Below are 25,678 nucleotides of genomic sequence, written 5' to 3' on the forward strand. Positions count from 1 at the left end.
TATGTGCCACCTGCAGTGGTGCCAGGCGAGGCTGGCATCGGCCACGGTCGGATTGGTGCATTTTACGTGCCACCTGCACGGAAGCCAGTCGAGGCGGCGCTGGCTTCGGCCAAATGAGTGATGTTAAAATTAAATAATAACCACAACTGTGCTAATGGGAGTGGAGCTGTTAACAGTGAAGGTGTCGTGCATGGTAGGCAGGGAGTACCTGATGAAGTTCCAGCAGGTTGTCATCAAGCTATTGATCAGGACCAGAATTGCAGTCAAAAGTGCAGAAGAAAAAGAATAAAATGGGGAAAAGATGTAAACTAAATAGTAATAAAGTGCCAGCTGAGATGTAAGTCAAATAAAAGAGGTTTCATGAATCAAATGAAGAGAATATGGGATGAAAAAGGAGGTTTTGAAGCATCCACCCCAGTGACTGATAGAGCAAGCAAGAATAATCCATTGAGACAATTGGATAACGGGAGTAGAGATTGAAGAAATCGGAGAAACATAATAAAAAGAGAGCAGAAGGAGAGTGAAACAGCAGTAGTAATTAAAGTAGTAATTAAAGGGAAAGATACGAAGAACTTGAAACAGATGGAAACCAGAGTACCAGAGAATACTGATAAAGTAACTAATGAAGTGACAGTAAGTACCGCACAAAATTTAAGACAAAGAAATCTTAGAAATGTTGCAAGGTAAAATATCTGATGGCAACAATGAAGTACCACCAAATGTAAGATGTATGGACAGAAAACAAGTGAGGAATGTTATAAGCTTGAATGAAACAGAAAACATCAGTAAAACAAACCAGCTGCTGGTAATGTCATAGGTAACATTGTAGGTTACAAGTGAAAACCTGAAGATATAAAAGCAAATGAAAAGAAAGAACCAAAACTGGAGGAAGAGAATATGAATGAAGCTGGAAAAGACACAGAAAGAACTGGGGCAAGTGAATAGGAGAATGAGAGGAGAGCTGAAGAATAAGGTAGTAATCAGAAAATTGAATGGGCAGTATAGGTTAGAAGAAAGGGGTAAACGAACAGCACATGAAAAACTGAAACTTTTTGTGTCAATTTATATATACATCTCTCTCTCTCTCTCTCTATATATATATATATATATATATATATATTCTCTCTCTCTTTTACTCTTTTACTTGTATCAGTCATTTGACTGCGGCCATGCTGGAGCACCGCCTTTAATCGAGCAACTCGACCCCGGGACTTATTCTTTGTAAGCCCAGTACTTATTCTATCGGTCTCTTTTTTGCCAAACCGCTAAGTGACGGGGACGTAAACACACCAGCATCGGTTGTCAAGCAATGCTAGGGGAACAAACACAGACACGCAAACACACACATATATATATATATACATATATACGACGGGCTTCTTTCAGTTTCAGTCTACCAAATCCACTCACAAGGCTTTGGTCGGCCCGAGGCTATAGTAGAAGACACTTGCCCAAGATGCCACGCAGTGGGACTGAACCCGGAACCACACAGCCACTCCTATATATATATATATTATATATATATATATATTATATATATATATATATAATATATATATATATATATATATATATATATATAATAAGAGTAAATAATTTCTATAATGGTTTTTAAAAAAAGACCACAATTATTTACTGGTAGAGCCCCACTTGTGGAAAATAGAAATAAGCATTCTTGACTGCTATTTCTACTTTTTCGGTATGTGGTCAAGCAACCTGTTGCCTGTCCCCTTTTTTCTTATATATATATATATATAATCTATATACACATCTATACACACACACACATACATCTATAAAACATATACATCTATATACACATATACATCTATCTATCTATCTATCTATATATACACACACATCTATATACACATATACATCTATATATATATATATATATATATATATATATATATATATATATATATATATATATATATATATACATCTATACATATATTTATATACACACACACACATACACATATATACAAATATAGGAAAATTGAATAAGGAGAGGAATGCTTGGGATGTTAAACCATTTATACCCTGAAGTCTTCTACGTATGTTTTGACAGATGCACTCCAAAAATGTCCAACAGGATAAATCATGGCCAGCAATGCATCAATCTCATCAGAAAAGATATAAATAACAACACTCATCAAACAGACATGTTAATAGAAATAAATATATATATACCTACACACACACACACATATACATATATATATATATATATATATATATATATATACATACATATATACACACACAGATGTACATAAATATACACATATCTATACACATATGTATATATAGACACACACGTATACATAAATATACACATATCTATACACATATGTATATATAGACACACACGTATACATAAATATACATACATATATATATCTATATACATACGTATATATATCTATATATACATATCTATATATATACATATCTATATATACATATCTATAAACAAGCTATGGAAATAGATATACGAACATTAAGGGAAGTCAACTGAAATACTAAACCAGACTTAAAAATACTCCCGTACATCTCCACATATAACCTTAGAAGCAACGAAGCTTTCAATATTAGCACCCAAAATATTCCCATCTTCACAGGAGATAAAACAATGAACAAAATTTTAAGCTCATACAAAATTATCAAAAGCAAAATGCAACCTAAATCACTGAAGAAAATATTAACCAGCGCAAGACTATATCCATTAACAACAGAATCAAAAGCGAAAAAATGTGGTTGACCTAACTGTGGTACATGCCCCCCCCCCCTTTGGAGGGTTCAGAGTTCCACTTTAAACAAGGTGAAATATTTAAGATCAAATCAAATTTCTCCTGTGCCTCGGAAAATCTAATCTATGCCATTACATGTTTAGGGTGTGGTAATAATTATATTGGCCAAACAGGAATATCACTCCGTCGAAGAACCACTATCCACAAAGAACAAATCCGCCACCCACAATACAGACAGTTACAGGTCAGTGAACACATAGAAAGGTGTGATAGGAATCTTAATCCTAATTTCCCCTTTCTATCAATGTTCGCAGAACACCTCAGTACAACAAAGAATGAATAAAGAGGCAACTTTCATCAATAAATATCTTCCCCAACTCAATATGAACACATAACATAATACAGAACACTACTAACCTTTCAATTAATACCTATTTCTTTATTACCCACAAGGGGCTAAACAAGGACAGACATAGGTATTAAGTCGATTACATCGACCCCAGTGCGTAACTGGTACTTAATTTATTGACCCCGAAAGGATGAAAGGCAAAGTCGACCTCGGCGGAATTTGAACTCACAACGTAACACAGACGAAATACCGCTAAGCATTTCGCCCGGCGTGCTAACGTTTCTGCCAGCTCGCCACCTTTCAATTAATACCAATAACCCCCATACATCCCATACACAGTACAGATCTATATCTACCCTAATTGCACCAAATCCTGAACTACTTACCTCCCTTACACATAATCTTTTTACTCAGTGACTAGTAAAACTGACACAGTTCATTAATTGCTGTGTATTCAAAGCAATGAGTAGTAAATTTACGAAACCCGTATGCTTTTGAATCTCTTTAACAATTCACAATAATGACCTTTATTATTTTTATTCCTACCTCAGTTCAAGTAATTGTGTATATCTATCGTTACTTTTCATAAAAAGCCTTTACCTTTTTTTACTTCCAATGTGCATTTTCGCTTGTTTTTCTTCTTACTTTCCCCTTACATTTCCTTGTGTAGTTTCTATTTTCTTTTTGTAACATATTTCTATTACGTATCTATATATATATATACATATCTATACATACATATATATACACACTCACATATATATATCATCATCATCGTTTAACGTCCATTTTCCTTGCTAACATGGGTTGTACGGTTCAACCGGGGTCTGGGAAGCCAGGAGGTTGCACCAGGCTCCAGTCTTGATCTGGCAGAGTTTCTACAGCTGGATGCCCTTCCTAATGCCAACCACTCAGTGAGTGTAGTGGGTGCTTTTTATGTGCCATCGGCATAGGGACCAGAGGAGGCTGGCAAACATCCATGATCAGTTGGTGTCTTTTACGTGTCACTGACACGGATGCCAGTCAGGCAGCGCTGGTATCAGCCACGCTTGGACAGTGCATTTTACGTGCCACTGGCACGAGTATCATGACTACAATTTTCATGATTTTTATTTTGATGTTGATGTACTTGACTCAATAGGTCTCCTCAAACACAGCGGGTCACTCTACAATCCAAGGTTACCACAGCAGGCCGTCCGGCGAGCCATGAACTGACTTCAGCATATCTCAGATCTCGGTCTTTCATCATTTCCACTGTGAGGCCCAACGTGCCACGGGCACCACAACTACACTATCCATTTGATTTTTATTTTGATATTGATGTACTTGACTCAATAGGTTTCCCCAAGCACAGCAGGTCGCCCTACAATCCGAGGTCAGCACAGCAGGCCGTCCTGCGAGCCATGAACTCACTTCATTTGTCGGGTCTTCGCAGTCACAGCATATTTCCAGAGGTCTCGGTCTTTCGTTCAAAGGTCATGCTTGACCACCTCATCCCATGTCTTCCTGGGTCTACCTCTATCCCGGATTCCTTCAACACTTTGGGAGTGGCACTTCTTCACACACACACACACATCTCTCTCTCTCTCTCTATATATATATATACATATTCCTTTTGGGTTTTTTATTTCTCTCTCTCCATTCTGTCAACACCTCAAATGTAAAATTCCTCCCTGAAGATGGAGGCTGTCATTATCTGTTGATAGAATCAAGTTACAATCATTAATTTGCACCACCAAGCCCCCAGAAACAGCTGTTGAACTCATAAAACTACCACTCAACCCCTTTAATTCCTGATATCATTTCTATTCTGTGTAAGTCAGACTTTTTTATATGTACATTTTTTGTATTAAATATATTTAATATTTTTTGTGTGTCGACCAGCCTAAATTGCTTGTCCTTACATTTACTCCTCCTCTACCTGCTCAAGTTCAAATTTCTTGAGCACTACAAAGAGTATTCTATACAGAGAATATCTGCCTCTAATCTATATATACACACACATACCTATATATACACACATATATAGTCAAATTGAATTAAAACTTGAACAAACATTTGAGCATTAAAAATAACAAACGCACAAACACATGGAACGTATTAGTTTAACACTTAGGAAAGGTGGAAAGAATAGGTTTTGTGATTTACACATATATATTTATACATATATTCATATATATATATAGGAGATGTACTCGCATAGCAAGTAATTTGATCTGAGATCGTGTGCTGAAACGAAAACAATTGCAGCGTGGAAGGTGTTTATAAGCCATTTAAGAAACACACAAAAGCCGTTCAATTCACTTCAACATTTAAGTTTAATTTGTCAAAATATTTTCGCCGCTATAAGACCGCGACCTGTTCACTGACAAAAATCCGGATTTTTGTCAGTGAACAGGTCGCGGATTTTAGCGACGAAAATATTTTGACAAATTAAACTTAAATGTTGAAGTGAATCGAACGGCTTTTGTGTGTTTCTTAAATGGCTTATAAACACCTTCCACGCTGTAATTGCATATATATATATTCATACATATACACATATATTTACTATTTTTATCCAAGAATGTTGTTCACAGTGACTTTAAAGTTATGGCCAGCTAAGTCATCATCATACTGCAGTCCGATGAAGGCTTAACTTGCCTTAACTTCAAAGTCAGATAAAAACATCCTTTTATGAGAATGATAAATTTGTACTCTATGAAAATATAGAATAGCCCATCAGATTAATATAAAATTATTTTTATTATAACTGAACATAAAAACAAACATCAATGTATACATATATATACATCTTGTGTATATGTGTTTGTGTACATACACACACACACACACATTTGTACTGAAGATTATCCAACTAAAAGGACATAGCTCCAAATATATCAGATCATGATTTCTGGGTACTGACACTTTTCAGTCACTTGGATATCAGACTTGTGCAGTTAACCCTTTAGTGCTCAGTTTAATCTGTAAAATTTAATGCTTATTTGCTCATGTTATTCTGAATTATTCAGGTTCAAAGGGGGTGTCCAAAATATTTGCTTGTAACTTAGTTAATTTTTTACATGCAGGTTTATAGTTATGTAATTTTAGCTGATCTTGCTGATTGAATTTGACTTTTATGGGACGGTAAATTTAATCAACAGGTGTAAAAGCAATAATATTATGGATAAACACTAAAATTGAAATTCTTAATGCATCTTACCTGTTTGATTTGTAATTAAAATTTGTAATTAAAATTATTCGAAATCAGTGGCAGACGTCACTAGAAAAACTCTTATATATTTGCAAGGCGGCCTTCTCTTTCATCGTGACCTGGTGGTTACCGCCCGTTGACAAGGGACAAAAATCCCGAAACTAGTCCGAGCGTATCACTCAGGCTTGCGAGGAAGGGATGGCCTCCCTTTGCAAATACTTCAAGGGCACTGAAATGGTGTCTAAAGCCAGCTAGAGACGACGATCTCCTGGGGCTATAGAGCTACAGTAACACCCCCTCCCCTATGTGGTTAGCCATGTTAAGATGGCTTCTATACTTTACATAAAAAATATCTTCACAATATTTTTTATGTAAAGTATAGAAGCCATCTTAACATGGCTAACCACATAGGGGAGGGGGTGTTACTGTAGCTCTATAGCCCCAGGAGATCGTCGTCTCTAGCTGGCTTTAGACACCATTTCAGTATTGAGGTCGTTTTTGTTCCTCTTCAGCCAAATTTAGCTGGAAATTCTCTCTGCTGTCTCTGATATTGCCTTTAGGGCTTTTGTCTTGTTCTTCCTAGAGATTAAGATGATAAGCAGATTTAATCACAAAACTTCTGGCTCCAACCTCTATAGCAACAACCTTGACCTGAAAGTTTGCTTCCCCCAAGATGTTGGTCAGACTGGTGTGTTTTACAGGCTTGAACATATATTCTTCTAGTGCACTTTCAAACAGCAACGTGAGTTCAATCAAAATCAGTTGCTTTGATGAACTGGAATGGAATACAATATCTGAACTCACATCTCCGAATCGTGGCCGAAACCAGTGCCGCCTCGACTGGCTTCCGTGCCGGTGGCACGTAAAATGCACCAATCTGACAGTGGCCGATGCCAGCCTTGCCCGGCACCAGTGCAGGTGGCACGTAAAAAACACCCACTACACTCACGGAGTGGTTGGCGTTAGTAAGGGCATCCAGCTGTAGAAACATTGGCAGATAAGACCGGAGCCTGGTGCAGCCTTCTGGCTTCCCAGGTCCCCGGTTGAACCGTCCAACCCATGCTAGCATGGAAAACAGACATTAAACGATGATGATGACGATGACACCACCCTTTCTGGTGATTTCTGTTTGTTTTGTTGATCCTGGAAAGTCTGCTGAGCAATCCCAGTCATTCACACTACTCAGAAGGGTTCATTCTTGTGTCTCGTATGGCATGTGTTCCTGGTCATGATTTGCTACCTCCTGCCATGTAAAATGTTGAAAGAGATTCTGGTTCTACTCTTGCCATACTAATTATGTGAACAGTGCCTCCCAGTGTATCTTCTTTGGGTTAGTTCTACTCTTCCAGGAGCTTAGAACATGTTCCCTTGTCTATCTACTTCAACAGAGTGGGCACACAGGATTATCTGATTTGCCCTACTTCACTAGGTTCATGTTTGAAAGGAGATCAAAGACAAATCTGAAGATAAAAACTTATTCCAAGAGGTGTCGTTATGCCACAAGTATTTCCAGCTAAGACGATTCTGGAGTGCACCTTTCTACATCCTCCATTGGCCCTCTTCGTTCTACTGTACATGGCATTCTCTTCCCTTTTCATCTTCTGCAGAATCAGATCCCTCCTCAATTCTCTCCTGGCCTCTAACCACCATTGCAGTTCTGTTATGCACAGTCCTTGCCTATTGGCTTCAATATATCCCATTATTTCTCTGATTGTAAGGCTGCATCCCTCACCTCCTGGATTTTCCATATTTTCCATTTTCTGCCTGTCTTTCGAATCTTCAAGCATGGTTAAGAGCCTTGCTTTTCCAATCGAAATCGATCAATGGAAATTGCAGATGTGTTACCAGTGCCGGTAGCATGTAAGAGAACCTTCTGTTTCGCGACCGTTGCCAGCACCGCCCCGTTTCGTGTCCGTTGCCAGCCTCGCCTGGCCCTCGTGCCGGTGGCACATAAAAGGCACCATCCGTTCGTGGCCGTTTGCCAGCTCTGTCTGGCACCTGTGCGGGTGGCACGTAAAAAGCACCCACTACACTCTTGGAGTGGTTGGCGTTAGGAAGGGCATCCAGCCGTAGAAACACTGCCAGATTTGACTGGGCCTGATGAAGCCTTCTGGCTTCACAGACCCCAGTAGAACCGTCCAACCCATGCTAGCATGGAAAGCGGACGCTAAACGATGATGATGGACTTGAGAGGTAGCTTCAACTTGACCTGATATAGTGCAACATACATACATGACAGCCTGAAAATTAACAGCTTATGTTACAGTCACAGTGCAATAGTAGTTTCAAAACCAGTCATGTCTTCAACGAATATTTGAAAAGCTAAGAATAAAATGAGGTTTGAATTCCTTATCTCTGAATCAGTAGATTATCATAAGCACTAAGCCAACATTACTATCAAAATAATACAGTTACAACGAAACCCGGTCTGGTACTATCCAGGAATAAGATACCCAATGATGATCAGAAATTAAACAAACTGAAAAATATTAGACATAAATATTACAAAATATTTTATCTCTGAAGTTGAGGCTAATAGAAAAAGTTATCTTGTTTACAAATTATATTTTCTTTATCACACAAAAATATGAAATTAAAATTATTTCCAGCATCCCTCTTTCTGCAGAGTGAGAAATTTATAGCAGTAATGGTGGAAGCACTCCGTCGGTTATGACGATGAGGGTTCCGGTTGATCCGAATCAATGGAACAGCCTGCTCGTGAAATTAACGTGTAAGTGGCTGAGCACTCCACAGACACGTGTACCCTTAACGTAGTTCTCGGGGATATTCAGCGTGACACAGAGAGTGACAAGGCTGGCCCCTTGAAATACAGGTACAACAGAAACAGGAAGTAAGAGTGAGAGAAAGTTGTGGTGAAAGAGTACAGCAGGGATCACCACCATCCCCTGCCGGAGCGTCGTGGAGCTTTTAGGTGTTTTCGCTCAATAAACACTCACAACGCCCGGTCTGGGAATCGAAACCGCGATCCTATGACCGCGAGTCCGCTGCCCAAACCACTGGGCCATTGCGCCTCCAATAGCAGTAATAATTGTGTAGTATATGGGCAAAATATTGGACTACCACGAACTGGAACAAAAAGAAACCCTGCATACTGGATCTCATTCCTCATTGGGTAGTTAACATAATGCAAGTACATAATATTCTGCAAACTACCAGTTTCATGGAGACACCATTGCAAACTGTCTTCATAGAGTGATTTTGAGAAATGACACAGGAACACTTGTTATTTTTTCAACACTCTTATGAGTATACATTTACAATTAGATAGCATATACCTCACCATGGTATATTTATAGTTAGAAGCAGTGAATAATTAGGAGTTGAGAATTTACCAGAGACACTAACAAAATGAGATAACAACTCTTTGATGACGAGACCAATAACTTAACTCAACAAGTAAATGATTCACTAGTAAACAAGTTGAATTACATAATTTGTATCTAGTTTGATGACTGGGGGCTCTAAGTTCATATCTTATTTAGGTTAACTAAATCACTACCCATCCATCATTATGAAATAGGTAATAGTATTATCCTGAAATCTATTATTTATTAATGTAATTGTTATCTAAATACTTTTTTTCAGTTGTTTCAGTCATTAGACAGGGCCATGCTGGGGTACCACCTTGAATTTTTAGTCAAATGAATCAACACCAGAATTATAATTTTTTTTTTAGCCTGATACTTATTCTTTTGGTAAGTTATAGGGACATAAACACGGACACACACACATAATAGGTTTCAGTTTTCATTTACCGAATCCACTTACAAGGCTCTGGCCAGCCCAAGAGTGGCCTGCAGTGGCACAAACAGAACTATGTGGTTGGGAAGCAAACTAGTTACCATATAGCCAACTTGTGTCTTGTAATAAAAGTTTTCTACCATAATTCCCTTTACCTCTCCAATGCATTATAGGGATATAACTACTTAACTGCTGTTTTATTTTATCAACTATCTGGAAACAGGAAAGAGTACATTTATCACAAGCAACAAAATTAATGATTTCACTGATGTATGAGGACAAATTAACCCATTAGCATTTAAACCGGCCATATCCGGCCAAAAGTATTCTGCCTGTTTTATGTTCAAAATGGCCAGATCTGGTCTCTCACACCAACCCTACAATATCATTTTAAAAATTAACAGCTACCTCATCAAAATCTCAAAGCTACAAGATAATGCCTGATTAGTTCAAAACAATGTGAATGAAAAAGCATTAATTTTGGTAGAATAATGTGAACACTAAAGGGTTAAAGCTGTGCTAATATTTTATTAGTATTCTAGAATAACGTCCCTACTGAAATATTTATAACTTTTTAATGCAAATTTAAAGGATCACAATTACAAGATGTAAGACAAATACCAATCCAATGCTGTTTAATGACAAAGAATGAATGCTGATTATTTAATGATTCAAGTAAAAGTCACTATGATTAACACTCTAACATTCAGATTATTCGGTCAAATGCAATGCTTTCTCATTCACATTGTTTTTAATTAATCATGCATTATCTCAGAGCTTTGAGATTTTCATGATGTATTTATTTGTAGAATAACATTGTAGGGTAGGTGTGAGAAATATAACTTGTCCTTCTGAACATAAAATAGGTAAAATATCTATATATATAAAAGTGAAGTTGTGGGAGTGTCTGTCCCCTTCGATTTAGATTCCTAACTACTCCCACATTTTGCGGTGCAGTTTAACCAAATTCGGGTATCTTATAGTCGTGATTCATATCGAGCCCATCTGGGTATTAGCGCGCGTCTACGATGAGTCTACAATTTAAAAAATAATTTACCATAATTTTTTTCCATTTTAACGCATATTTTTTTCCCTCCCTCGTGAAGCTGTGGGGAAGGGAGTATAAGGAAATCAACGTCGTAAAGCGTTGTCAAGGAGACCAGCGTTCTTTTAGAACAACGACCTCATGGCTTGAAGACACCAAAACAGAAATGGCTAAGTAAGCCCGAAAGCAAATTCTACAAAATCGGGAAACACGCCACACAGGGAAGGTTTCCCGTGCAAATAATTTGCACAACCGAATGTTTTAGTTGTTGCACAAATCTTTATATATAAAATTGAAGTTGTGTGTCTGTCTCCTACGATTTAGATTCCTAACTACTCCCACATTTTGCGGTGCAGTTTAACCAAAACCGGGTATCTTATAGTCGTGATTCATATCGAGCCCTTCTGGGTATTAGCACGCGTCTACGATGAGTCTACGATTTAAAAAAAATTTACCATCATTTTTTCCATTTTAATGCATTTTTTCGCTATTATATAAGGGAAGTAACTCTCTAAAAATGTCTACGATGAGTCAACGATTTAAAAAAAATTACCATCATTTTTTATTCCATTTTTAATGCATTTTTTTGCTATTTTTGGGCTATAACTCTCTAAAAATGCTTATATAGTTATTTCCCTTACAAACCCGAGCAACGCCGGGCGATACTGCTAGTTAAAATATAAAAATGTTAAAAGGGTTAAGTCTCTTCCACACCAATTCAATAAAATAAAGATAAGATTTGTTAAAATCAGCTTTGAAGAGCAGAAATAATGTTATCATTCATCATAAAAGTAGTTACTAGCAGTAACCTTCAAAGTAAAAGTAGACTAACTTAACATAAATACTTTTATATAAAACTAGCAGTATCGCCCGGCATTGCTCGGGTTTGTAAGGGAAATAACTATATAAGTATTTTTAGAGAGTTATAGCCAAAAAATAGCAAAAAAATGCATTAAAAATGGAAAAAAAATTATGGTAAATTTTTTTTTAAATCGTTGACTCATCGTAGACATTTTCTGTTTTGGTGTCTTCAAGCCATGAAGTCGTTGTTCTAAAAGAACGCTGGTCTCCTTGACAACGCATTACGACGTTGATTTCCTTACACTCCCTTCCCCACAGCTTCACGAGGGAGGGAAGAAGGGGGAGAAGCAAACAGGTGCAGGTGTGACCATGGACGCCAACTCCGCCGCCATCGACACACGAAAAGTTATGCATTAAAATGGAATAAGAAATGATGTTAAATTATTTTTAAAATCGTAGACTCATCATAGACGCGCGCTAATACCCAGACGGGCTCGATATGAATCACGACTATAAGATACCCGAGTTTGGTTAAACTGCACCGCAAAATGTGGGAGTAGTTAGGAATCTAAATCGAAGGGGACAGACACTCACACAACTACAGTTTTATATATATAGATGATGCTAAAACTAACATTCAGCTCTCCGTAGATACTTTTAATTGCATCAGAGGAAGAGTATCATTTACCTAGCAAGTTATGAGTATGTTGTGGTGCCATGTCACTAAGTTCATTCTTTGTCAACTTTGGCTACCAACCCAAGAACGTTAGCAGGCCGGGCGAAATGCTTAGCGGTATTTCGTCTGCGTTACGTTGTGATTTCAAATTCCGCCGAGGTCGACTTTACCTTTCATCCTTTCGGGGTCGATAAATTAAGTACCAGTTAAGCACTGGGGTCGATGTAATCGACTTAATACCTATGTCTGTCCTTGTTTGTCCCCTCTGTGTTTAGCCCCTTGTGGGTAATAAAGAAATAGGTATCTTAGAATACTTCTGTCAGTAAAAGAAAGTCATGCTAAATTGAATAAATGATAGGTTGAAGAGAAATAGAAGAGCTCAATGGCATGAATATAGACAAACACTATTGATTTGAAGTATAAAAAGAATTCATTTGAAAAATTATATAACAAAATGATGACATAATAGCTTGATGAATGTTACCAGGTGGTGGATAAGGAATAGATCAGACGATAATGATAACAATAGCAATGATGATGATCACGGTAATTAAGACAATAATAATTACAATAACAGACCTGGCAGGGTTTGGTTCAGCTGTTGGATGGAGAGACATGGTCAGCTCTCCTAACCTACTGAATGCCGCCCCAGCAGCAGTGAAAATCTCCCCAACCTGAAAATAAAAAATAAAAAGAGAATCTTCAATACACAACAGAAAATGTAGAGTGAGCTAATTCAAACAGTAATTAAAGTTAAGACATTAGGCCTCTGATCATTAAGATCAAACTCTGCTACAGCCATTGCATTGTACACATCACTCAGCTTGACCAGATTATGATAGGTGTTTACACCATTCTTTTGGAAGCACTCCGTCGGTTACGACGATGAGGGTTCCGGTTGATCCGATCCACGGAACAGCCTGCTCGTGAAATTAACGTGTAAGTGGCTGAGCACTCCACAGACACGTGTACCCTTAACGTAGTTCTCGGGGATATTCAGCGTGACACAGAGTGTGACAAGGCCGGCCCCTTGATATACAGGTACAACAGAAACAGGAAGTAAGAGTGAGAGAAAGTTGTGGTGAAAGAGTACAGCAGGGATCTCCACCATCCCCTGCCGGAGCCTCGTGGAGCTTTAGGTGTTTTCGCTCAATAAACACTCACAACGCCCGGTCTGGGAATCGAAACCGCGATCCTACGACCGCGAGTCTGCTGCCCTAACCACTGGGCCATTGTACTTTATGTGTGGGACTCTGTTCGACATGTGTTGGATATATTTTGCAGTTTGGGTCTCATCAGGTACATCAGTAAAGTTGTGTCTCATTAAAGATCTTGAGTGTTGGCTGCAATGTTGTTATATGCCTGTCTAGTTAGGGAATGAATAAAATGCAAACAAGACTGCAGAAACACAAAAATTCAAAATGTGAATGTGGAAATCTTGCTTTCCTGTTTAGATAAAACGACCCGGATCAGTTTTCGCTTTCATAACTGCTTTGATGAAAAAGAAAGTCGAAGAAGAAGAAAAGTTAGAGGGAAAACATACTCAGTCAAAGAGTTTTGTGTACATACAGTCCGACACATGCATATTCCTAGCTAGCAGCATAGCCCGGCATTGCCCGGGTATGTAAGAGCCCCTGGAGCAGACATGATGCTCGCTGTGAATTTTTAAAAAATTCCTGCCAATTTATTAAAGATATTGTCGAAAATATGTCATCTTGAATCTGAACGCGATTTTCCAAAATGGCATGATTTTATCGATTTTTTCTGATGGTAAGGTATTGCATGGAAAACTAACGTCAGAATTAAGTTTCTTAGGGTAACATTAAGCTTCACCATGGTGAAAATCGATTGCAAGTTGTGAAAACTACAACAGAAAATGTGTTGCAAATAAAAAGCTTAGATTCTCAACTCCATGTCGAATTTATCAATTTTTTCCAGAACTGGGGGAACTATTCAAAATTTTCGCTGCGTTAGTTTTGAATTATGACATTGGGCTATGTGTGAGTCAAGTTTCATCAGAATCAGTTGAAAGCCGTGGTCAGGATGAGGGTACAACCTGACAGACACACAGACAGACAAACTGCCATTTATATAGAGAGAGATCACACACTTGTATGTATATTTATGTGTATGTATATGTGTATTGTAGAGGTAGGGGTCCACCAAGGTTCAGTCCTCAGCCCCCTCCTATTTATCATAGTCCTCCAGGCAATAACGGAGGAATTCAAGACAGGATGCCCCTGGGAGCTCCTATATGCTGATGACCTTGCTCTAATTACTGAGTCACTATCAGAACTAGAGGCAAAGTTTCAAGTGTGGAGACAAGGATTAGAATCAAAGGGCCTTAAAATCAACCTAGCTAAAACCAAAGTCCTAATATGTAGGAAGGCAGGCAAATCACAAGAAAAAGAGTATATATATATATATATACATGGCCCTGCTCAATCAATGCCTTGTCAGTGGATTGCTCACTCAGTTGTATCTATCAATTTATCTTTGTGTGTGTGTGTGTGTGTGTGTGTGTGTGTGTGTGTGTGTGTAGATTTTATAGACAAGAACTGAAACAAATCAATCGTATATATATGCATGTATATATGTAAGTGTATGTGTTTTGGTATTGGCAACATGAATGACAATGGTCAGAGACTACTTGAATTTTGCACATAACATAACTTGTGCATCACCAACACATTCTTTACCAACAAGACATACCACAAGGCATCTTGGAGACATCCAAGATCTCACCACTGCCATCAGCTGGATCTCATCATTACACGAAGATCCTTTCTGAATTCTGTTCAACTGACCCATAGTTACCACAGCGCGGATTGACACAGATCATTCACTAATAAGAAGCAGGGTGAGGATTCTGCCTAAAAAAGTCCATCACTCTCAGAAAATGGGCTGACCACGTATTAACACTGCCAGAACCTCGGACCCTACACTGCGACAATGTTTTGCATTTTCTATCAAGGTTGCCTTCAGTAGCTGCTCAACCTCCTCTGCTGAAAGTAGGGTGGAATTATATCAGGGAAGCTTTCTATACCACATCAATAGATACTTTCGGCATGAGAGAAAGGCAAAACCCAGATTGGTTCAGTGCTGGGCTCTCAGAGCTAGAAACAGTTATCAAAGCAAAGCGTGCAGCTCTGATGCAATACAAGAGTGATTCTTCTACAAAGTCACTCGAAGAACTCAGAAAGGCAAGAAATAAAACCCAACTGACTGCCAGACGCTGTGCAAATAGGTATTGGCAGGAAATCTGTCAGAGTATCCAGTCAGCTGCTGACAGTGGCGACACATGAGGGATGTATGCCGGTTTGAAGAAGGCCCTCGGTCCATCCGCAATCAAGTCAGCTCCTCTGGAATCAACTACTGGAGATCTCATCAAGGACCAAAGCAAGCAAATGGATAGATGGGTGGAGTACTACCAGGATCTCTACTCACGGGAGACCACGGTAGCTGAGGCTGCAATCGAGGGTGTCAAGATCTTGCCAGTCATGTGCAAACTTGACAGTCTGCCATCTAAAGCAGAGCTCACCAAGGTTATTGACCCCCTAGCAAGTAACAAGGCTCTGGGAAAAGACGGGCATCCCCTTAGAGATCATCAAAACCGGCAAAAACACCATCCTGCTTCGGCACCTTCATGAGCTTCTGTGTCAGTACTGGAAAGAGGGTACAGTCCCTCAGGATATACGGGATGCAAACATCATTACGCTTTACAAAAACAAAGGTGACCATGGTGATTGTAACAATTACCGTGGAATATCTCTTCTAAGCACTGTTGGAAAGATCTCTGCTCGCGTTATCCTGTCCAGGTTACAACTGCTTGCTTCTCGAATTTATCCAGAATCGCAGTGTGGCTTTAGAAGCAAATCAACTATTGACATGATATTCTCCATACGCCAACTTCAGGAGAAGTCCAGAGAGCAGAAAATGCCATTATATATGGCCTTCATTGATCTGACAAAGGCCTTTGACTTGGTAAGTAGAAAAGGCCTCTTCATCCTGCTCTAAAAAATCGGATGTCCACCAAAGCTGCTGAGGATCATCAAATCTTTCCATGATGATATGCAAGGCACCATACAGCACAATGGTTCAACATCAGCCGCCTTCCAAATAAAAAATGGGGTAAAGCAAGGTTGTGTCCTTGCTCCTACATTATTTGGCATCGTCTTCTCGCTGCTGCTGTCACATGCCTTTGAGACAGCAGATGATGGAGTGTTTCTGCACAGTAGCAGTGATGGGAAACTGTTCAATCTCTCGCGTCTGCATGCCAAGACCAAAATCAGAAGCGTCCTGATCAAGGAGAAGCTATTTGCTGATGATGCCGCTCTGGTATCACACACAGAAGAAGCCCTACAAAGGTTCTTCAACTGTTTTGAGCAAGCATGTGGCAACTTTGGCTTAGTTATCAGCTTCAAGAATATCAACATCATGGGTCAGGCTACATCGGACATCCCAAACATACATATTGGAGACCACAGACTACAGGAGGTGGAGAAGTTTACCTATCTTGGCTCTGCCGTCACCTACAACCTATCCCTTGACGCTGAGCTCAATATACGCATTGGCAAGGCAGCTGCTGCGATGGCCCAACTCTCCAAACGGGCATGGGACAACAATAAACTGACCAAGACCACAAAAATGAAGATTTACTAGGCATGTGCACTTAGCACTCTACTGTATGGAAGTGAGACTTGGACGCTATACACACGCCAAGAGCGTCGCCTAAATATCTTTCACCTGCGCTGCCTCCAGAAAATCCTTCGCATCAAATGGCAGAATCATGTCCCCAACAAAGATGTCCTCAAGCAAGCAGGAATACCAAGCATGTTTGCACTCTTCACACAAAGACATATGAGATGGCTTGGACATGTTAGCCGTATGGAAGATGGCAGAATCCCCAAGAATACTCAACGGAAAGCTTGCTAGGGGCACTAGGTCTGTGGGAAGACCGTTCTTACGTTGCAAGGATGTTTGCAAAAGGGACATGAAGGCCTCCAACATCAATATTAGCAAGTGGGAAGCAGTTGCCAGCAACCGTGGAGATTGGCGACGTACCGTAAAAGAGGGAACACAAAGGATGACATAGAGAGAGAGGAGAAATGGAAAGACAAGAAACTATGGCATTACAACCAGCCAGGCAAAGTCTTCGCTACATTTGCGGCACCTGCCAGAGGGAGTGTTTGTCCAGGATAGGATTACACAGCCACAGCAGGAGATTTATTAGGACATGAAATGTAAAAGCTGGACTAGATTATTTTATGCGCAACTCCAAAGTCTCCCGAGACAAAAAGGATGCCAACAACAATATATATAGATTTCGTAGACAGGAACTGAAACAAATCAATGGTATATATATATATGTAAGTCTATGTGTGTGTCTTTGTGTTTCTCCCTCATCACTGCTTCACAACTGCTGTTCATTTATTTACATCCACATAACTTACTGGTTTCACAAGAACAAACTAATAGAATAACTACCAGGTTTATCAACATAAAAAAAGCACTAGGCTGTGTCTCGTATTTTTGTTTGCCCACTCAGTTGTATCTATCAATTTATCTTTGTATGTGTGTGTGTGTGTGTGTGTGTGTGTGTGTATATATCTATATCTATCTATCTATCTAAATATATATGTATATGTATATATATATATATATAATATATATATATATATATACACACAACACCCTAATGGGAGCCTTAACTCCCAAATTTTAGTAATTTCTTTTATGATCCAAAACTAGGTCAAAAGTACTGAATGGATCTTTATGAAATTTAGAAATTATATTCTATGCATAAGGGCCATAACCCCCATGACAATTCATATATTTTTGCTGTTGATGAAATTTTAACCATAGATATTAGACACAAATGAAGTAATATTTATAAAATTTCATCTTCTTACAAAAGAAAGACCCCTCCATGGGACTTAACACCCACAATTTTGTCATTTTATCTAAGCAAAAACGAATACAGTTGTGCTCTTGGAAGCTGTAGGGTTACCCGAGCATAAAAGTTGGGCATTATTTCTAATTCAATGGTACAACAGTGTAACAGTTTGCTTTGACATACACTTACATTGTGATTTCTGCAATGTGGTGCATAAATTGTCAAGTAAATGAGAGGCATCTTTGCCTCCACTGATTCAGTTGCAAAGTGTTGAGTAAAGTTATTTGATTGCAGACCTCCTTTCAGTCTTTTTTATTATCACTGGGTCACACATAGTCCCCAGATGGTAACATTGATTTCAAGGCCTTCCCAGATGAGTGACTGGTTATTCAAAGACACTTATAGATTGTAAATTTATTCTGCACAGTTACGTATCAGTATAGTGGTCATTTGCAAACTCCAGAGGAGACACTTTCATTTCTCCTTAGCCCCCACGTCACACAGTTGTTAACGTTTATTTCAGTTGGGTCATGCCCTTCCAATTGCTATAGATTCTTAATGCATCTTACGGCTGTGCCTGTCACCTGGATGGTGAGGAATCCTACATTGGGAGTTCTTAATGACTAGGGTAGGGTAGCTGACTGCTTATTGTGATCATTCATCTTTTGGTTTCCTGTAGCTTTGTTCTCTTTTACAAACCCAGTGAACATATATTTCCTATTTCAAAGAAATTCAAACAATAGATATAAGACCCAAGTTAAACAGATTCTCAACAATTCCACTTCTCTGGTTGACATTAAGGCACCCACCCCCAACAGGGGTCTTAACTCTCACATTTTAGAGCTCCATGACCTCCATTTTTCAAGTGCAAAATCTTTTTAACAGGTTCAATAAAACTGGAATTTTGGAATATGCGCATAAAAATCAGTAGTAAGGGATACATGTGGCATGATTACAATTTTTTTGGGGTGTGTAAAGAGGGAAATAACCCTCATCTGCAATTTTGATGAAATTCGAAACATAGATATCCCAGTTCATTACAGAAAATATAACAGAAAAGTCGAATTGTTCAATTGAATGTAACCGGGCAACGCTGGGTATCTCTGCTAGTAACATATAAGATAAAGTAACCCTAGATATATTATGTGAAAGAGACAGGGGTTACTGGTGAAACTCCCTCGATCATACATTTGCTCAATGTATTTTTAGATTTTACAGAGAGAAATCACAATCCTGTTTTTATTTGCACTTTTTCCTAGATCCAGAAAATCCCTAAAATACGAAGAACAGACTGGTTAATAGTGGTGTGACAACGAACATGCTACTTTTATCACTGAGTTTTCAAGACCCAGTCAGGATCAAAGGGCATGTTTTAAGATATGTAGAATATATGTGTGTGTGCGTATATATATATATATATTTCTTTACTACCCACAAGGGGCTAAACATAGAGGGGACAAACAAGGACAGACAAAGGGAGTAAGTCGATTACATCGACCCCAGTGCGAAACTGGTACTTTATTTATCGACCCCGAAAGGATGAAAGGTAGAGTCGACCTCAGCGGAATTTGAAGGGCATCCAGCTGTAGAAACATTGCCAGATAAGACTGGAGCCTGGTGCAGCCTCCTGGCTTCCCAGACCCCGGTTGAACCGTCCAACCCATGCTAGCATGGAGAACGGACGTTAAACGATGATGATGATGATGATGAACGTAACGACAGACGAAAAACCGCAAAGCATTTCGCCCGGCGCGCTAACGTTTCTGCCAGCCCGTGCGTATATATATATATTATACACACACACACACACGAATGGGAACATGAAACTTTGAGTAGCAGTTTTTGTGATATTTTGTGATGTTTTTGCAGCTTTAATAATAAAGCATATTACTCTACCTCCGGTATTCGAGTACTATTTTCCTCACCTTGTTTCACATTTATGTGCTTACTCTGGTGTATATATAAATCACAATAGGGTGAAAAAAAATTTAATATTAATTCATCATCATCATCATCATCATTTAGCGTCCGCTTTCCATGCTAGCATGGGTTGGACGGTTCAACTGGGGTCTGTAAAGCTGGAAGGCTTTGTCAGGCCCAGTCAGATCTGGCAGTGTTTCTACGGCTGGATGCCCTTCCTAACGCCAACCACAACACCAAGTGGCCTAGCGAAAAAAACTGCGATACAGTAAAAATTATTAATACAAGTAATAAGAGAGAGACCACATGTAGTCACTCTAACGCTAGAAATAGATCCGCAAAGGGAATCCACCACTAAAGAATTATTCTCAAGCATTAATTCAACATGCCAAGAATGCCCGCTTACATTCCTGGCGTGTTGAATTAATGCTTGAGAACAATTCTTTAGTGGTGGATTCCCTTTGTGGATCTATTTCTAGCGTTAGAGTGACCACATGTGGTATCTCTCTTATTACTTGTAAATATATATATATATATATATAAAATATTATTAGAGACAAAACCACTATTTTGCAAAACAAACAAGGAAAGACTTAATCAATACATAAAATTTTAATAAATAGTCAAAAAAACCGCCACTACAATCGTTTCTTGTCTTGATCGACAATCTTCAGGTGGACTTCCAATAAGTCAGTTTCATAATTTGAAACTGACTTATTGGAAGTCCACCTGAAGATTGTCGATCAAGACAAGAAACGATTGTAGTGGCGGTTTTTTTGACTATTATTAAAATTTATGTATTGATTAAGTCTTTCCTTGTTTGTTTTGCAAAATAGTGGTTTTGTCTCTAATAATATTTTATAATATTTTACTATAAAATTGGATTTAATCCTAAATCTGATTTTTTTCCCTGTAAATTTGGATTTATTCCCTAATATTTATTATTATATATATATATATATACTATTTATTTCCAAGAAAGTTAAAGGTTGTGAATCCAACCAACTAAGGGATAATATCTGTCCAATATACTGCGCTGGTAGAATACCCAATTACTAAATGGGTGAAGGTAAAGAGATATTTTACCATTAATTTATAGAGCAATAAGAAAATGGAGGGGATCAACAGGTGGTTCATCAACTGACAATTACAAGAATATACATACATGCATAACATATTATGCTTAAGTTATATATATATATATATATATGCATGGCATCTTGGGCAAGTGTCTTCCACTATACCCTTGGGCTGACCAAAGCCTTGCGAGTGGATTTGGTAGATGGAAACTGAAAAAAAGCCTGTCGTATATATGTATATGTTTGTGTGTCTGTGTTTGTCTTCACGCAACATTGCTTGACAACCGATGCTGGTGTGTTTACATCCCCGTAACTTAGCGGTTTGGCAAAAGAGACCGATAGAATAAGTACTAGACTTACAAAGAATGAGTCCTGGGGTCGATTTGCTCGACTAAAGGTAGTGCTCCAGCATGGCCACAGTCAAATGACTGAAACAAGTAAAAGAGTATATACCAGAGTATACACTCAAAAGTATTCATAAAACATTTTATCCTTTTGATATAATTCTTCTTCTTAATAATCCTTTGAATAACCCTAAACTTTAACTTTATACAATATAGCAGTATTGCTTATAATATTTAACTATAGTACTACATGATAAGACTTCCCCTGTTTCATTATCAATGGTCTGCTAGTGAGCAGCCCCCTTAATTGTCAGCTAAAATCTTGATTTAAGTTTTCCATTACCAAATCCCACGATATTGCTTCAAATAAATCTTGATTTTTATGACTATACCCACTATGATTTCTGTTGACTCCCTCAGCCCGACCCCTAACAGACTCAGCCTTAGATATACAAGGATTTGATAGAACTAGTCTATAAATTAAAACTGGCTCCATATAAAAGTGACAAGCAAAATCTGTAACAAGTCTTTCTTCCTGATAACTTAGTAGCATCTAAATGGAAGGAAGGGCAATTTCTTGGAGATTTTAGGCAAAATTATACTAATGTGTCCATCTGTTTTATTTTAATTAAATTCTACGTCTTTGTGCAGCTGAGGATTGCTCTGCATTTAAATTGATGTATTAGTTGCATGTTCAATAAAATGGAGTTGCGTGAAACGATCGTACTGCATTACCTCTGGATATCCTTGTTGCTTATTTTGATGTATGTATGTATGTATGTGTGTGTGTGTATATATATACGTGAGTGAGAGAATAAAGAGTCTTTTAAGGGAAATCAGGTTGTTATTACTAGCTAACTGGATCACTTCGTAGGTCCTCTTTGTGGCTACCACTAGAAACAATGATAGCGGAGGAACCAAATTGCAAACCACGATAAAGCGCTGCCTATGGGAATGAGCAGAGTTTTAAACATCTTTATATCACCCTTGGTTTCGTTTCAAAATTAACTGTATATGATAAGCTCATTATTATTTTAAAGCCTTCGATCAAAAGTCCGTTCCAAACATCAGCTCCATAACGATAACTTTGTTGAAGTGTATTTCAACAGAAATATGGGGTTAATCAGACAAAGGATATGGTATGGGGTCTTATCAAAGATCACCGACACTATACAACAGGAAACATACCAGGCAGCAAAATTAGATGTCAAGTAACAACTACATCTTAGTCTAACGGAATAGCTAGCAGATTAGGGTACTAGTAGCATCCTACGAGCTGACTGGCGCATGCACGATATATACTTGTATCGCACGTCCCCGACTGCCTACGTCTGGCCGGCACGTACGCGCGTCTGCGCAAACCGGGTCCAGTCTACGCTACTAGTACCGCAGATTAGTTTTCCTAATGCGACGTCGGTTACCTTAATTGGGATCAGGGGAGATAACTGCTGACGGGAGCCAAAATGCAATTAGGCGACAATTAAGGTTTTTAAATATTTTCTAAAACAAATCTTAATTAGTCCGACATAATATTTGCATGTTAATATTTAGCAATATGCAAGTAGAAGTGAAGGAATACAAGGAAAAATATATAGACAGTGTTACAAATTAGTCGAAAACGTGAGCATTGTAAAAGGCGGGATTTTGTAGCATGTTTTGTGATGTCTTTATAAAGAGAACAGCCTAAAATATAAATATAGAAATGATTTTTAATTTCTTGAAAAACTCCAACAAAAAATATATATAATCAAAGCATGACCTTAAAATATAAATAAAACCAGGCATGTATTTTTTCTCGTGACCGAATTAGCATTTTAAATAAATTTCTGTTGTCTAAATATTGTCGGGAAGAGGAAAGAAAGTGGAGTTTCTCAAATGCAACATTTCAAAGTATTTATTTGAAAGCGACGAGTGAGGAATATTTATCGTACAAGACCAATTAAAAATTATTTAATTAAGGCTGATTTGATCGATTTGATCAATAGCAAATCACCCTTAATTATATAATTTTTTTCAAGAGTGGAACTAACATAAAAGAATTACATATATTCGGATTTAATTCATAAATTCTCTTACCTTACTTGCAGAACTCATTGTATGTTTACATAAAGTTGATTCAAAAATAAAGACGATCGGTGTTGAGATTAATACTCTCAAACCCAAAGGCCGCCAGTTGCCTTTAGGTCTGTTTGTTCTTCATCCGCTTCATAATACATTTTTTAAATATAAATAAATGAGGATTTAGAATTGTATTATTTCGTAATTAATTATACACTAAACAAATTAAATTTTTAAATTTTACACACACACACATATATGGAGATTTTTTAAAAATTATTTTTACACTGATGTAGTTTTGCGTGCTGCTGACGAAAAATACATCCAATTCATTTTGTTTTTTTAAAGAAATTAATAATAAAAATATCACAAGCATTTAAATAAGGCGATCTTACGGTATACCGTAAGATCGCCTAAAATAATGTAAATTTAGCTAATTGAAAGACTCTTTTGCTGACATACAGGAAGTTGCAACAGTTTCCATGGAGATAGCAAGACATTGAAGACGAAACTTTTACGTAGACTCTCGACCTACTGGAAATAGCAGCCAAATCTTTCTTAAACAATACGATAACGTCTAAAAAAAAACCCACAAAGAACAAGTACCTATTTCTTTACTACCCATAAGGGGCTAAACGCAGAGACGACAAACAAGGACAGACACACGGATTAAGTCGATTAAATCGATCCCAGTGCGTAACTGGTACTTAATTTATCGACCCCGAAAGGATGAAAGGTAAAGTCGACCTCGGCGGAATTTGAACTCAGAACGTAACGGCAGACGAAATACCGCTAAGCATTTCGCCCGGCGTGCTAACCACTCTGCCAGCTCGCCGTTTATTTCCTCGCTTAAGGACCTGCCTTAAGCGAGGAAATAAACGAACTTTATTTATGGAGAAATAATTGGTTTTTCTTTATTCTTTTTCTTGTTTCAGTCATTTGACTGCAGCCATGCTGGAGCACCGCCTTGAAGGGTTTTAGTCGAACAAGTCAACCCCAGGACTTATTTTAAGCGTAGTACTATCGGTCGCTTTTTCTGAACTGCAAAGTTGTGGGGACGTAAATACACCAGCATCAGTTGTCAGGCAATGATGAGGGCGAAAACACAGACACAAAGACACACATACAGATATACAAATCCACTCTCAAAGCATTGGTCGGTCAATGCGAGGCAGAGGGAGTCATCTATGAGCGTGTGGTGATACCCAGACCTAACAACCATAGTAATTGCAGCAACAGATCATCCAACATCATCGACGGTATCAGAAGCAGCAGAAACACTGCACTGACGCCAACGACACCAGCACCAGCAGAATGGCCGGAGATGATGACCAGGCACACACCAGCGAGGTCACCAATATCACCAATGATGGCACTCACATCACCATTGGCAACAGTAGTGCCAACGCCACAGGCAGGGATGACCACTACAATGACAACAGCTGCAGCAATATCGCCAGACACCTACCCAACAGACTTTTTTCCACACCCACCCCAATATAAACTCCCACACATATTGTACCTCTACACACACACCATATGCATGTATCAAGACTCCACAAATTTATCCACTACATAAAAGAAAGAAAGCATACAAACAAACAGATGTGTATGCTCACACCCATTGCAAAGGTTATACATTCAGTATTACTACACACATTCCATTTCCACACAAACATAAACCTTAAGGAGACACACATTTCCTACAAACTTTTCCAGAAAACTCTTACCGACTTACAGCATAACCAGTGGCGATGTTTTGGTACTTAACTGAACTCCTTTCTCATTTCATT

The 25,678-nt window shown here is 38.4% G+C and overlaps 1 protein-coding gene across 3 annotated transcripts in view; it reads right to left on the reverse strand.

The window, feature by feature from the left end:
• The window catches only part of LOC115209786 (chromatin complexes subunit BAP18), a 48,734-nt gene extending 24,609 nt beyond the window's left edge, over positions 1 to 24,125 (reverse strand). For 2 of the 3 annotated variants that reach the window (XM_029778312.2, XM_036501614.1), the window contains exons 1-2: positions 23,904 to 24,125; positions 13,168 to 13,262 (exon numbers count right to left, since the gene is read on the reverse strand). In XM_029778312.2, coding sequence (XP_029634172.1) covers positions 13,168 to 13,262; positions 23,904 to 23,921 — 113 coding nt within the window. In that variant the 5' untranslated portion in view covers positions 23,922 to 24,125. The remainder of the gene's footprint in view (positions 1 to 13,167; positions 13,263 to 23,903) is intronic. The other variant, XM_029778313.2, reaches the window with a different exon arrangement.
• Positions 24,126 to 25,678: the final 1,553 nt, after the last annotated feature.

The sequence above is a fragment of the Octopus sinensis genome, linkage group LG3 (assembly GCF_006345805.1).
Source record: "Octopus sinensis linkage group LG3, ASM634580v1, whole genome shotgun sequence".
Classification (NCBI taxonomy): domain Eukaryota; kingdom Metazoa; phylum Mollusca; class Cephalopoda; order Octopoda; family Octopodidae; genus Octopus; species Octopus sinensis.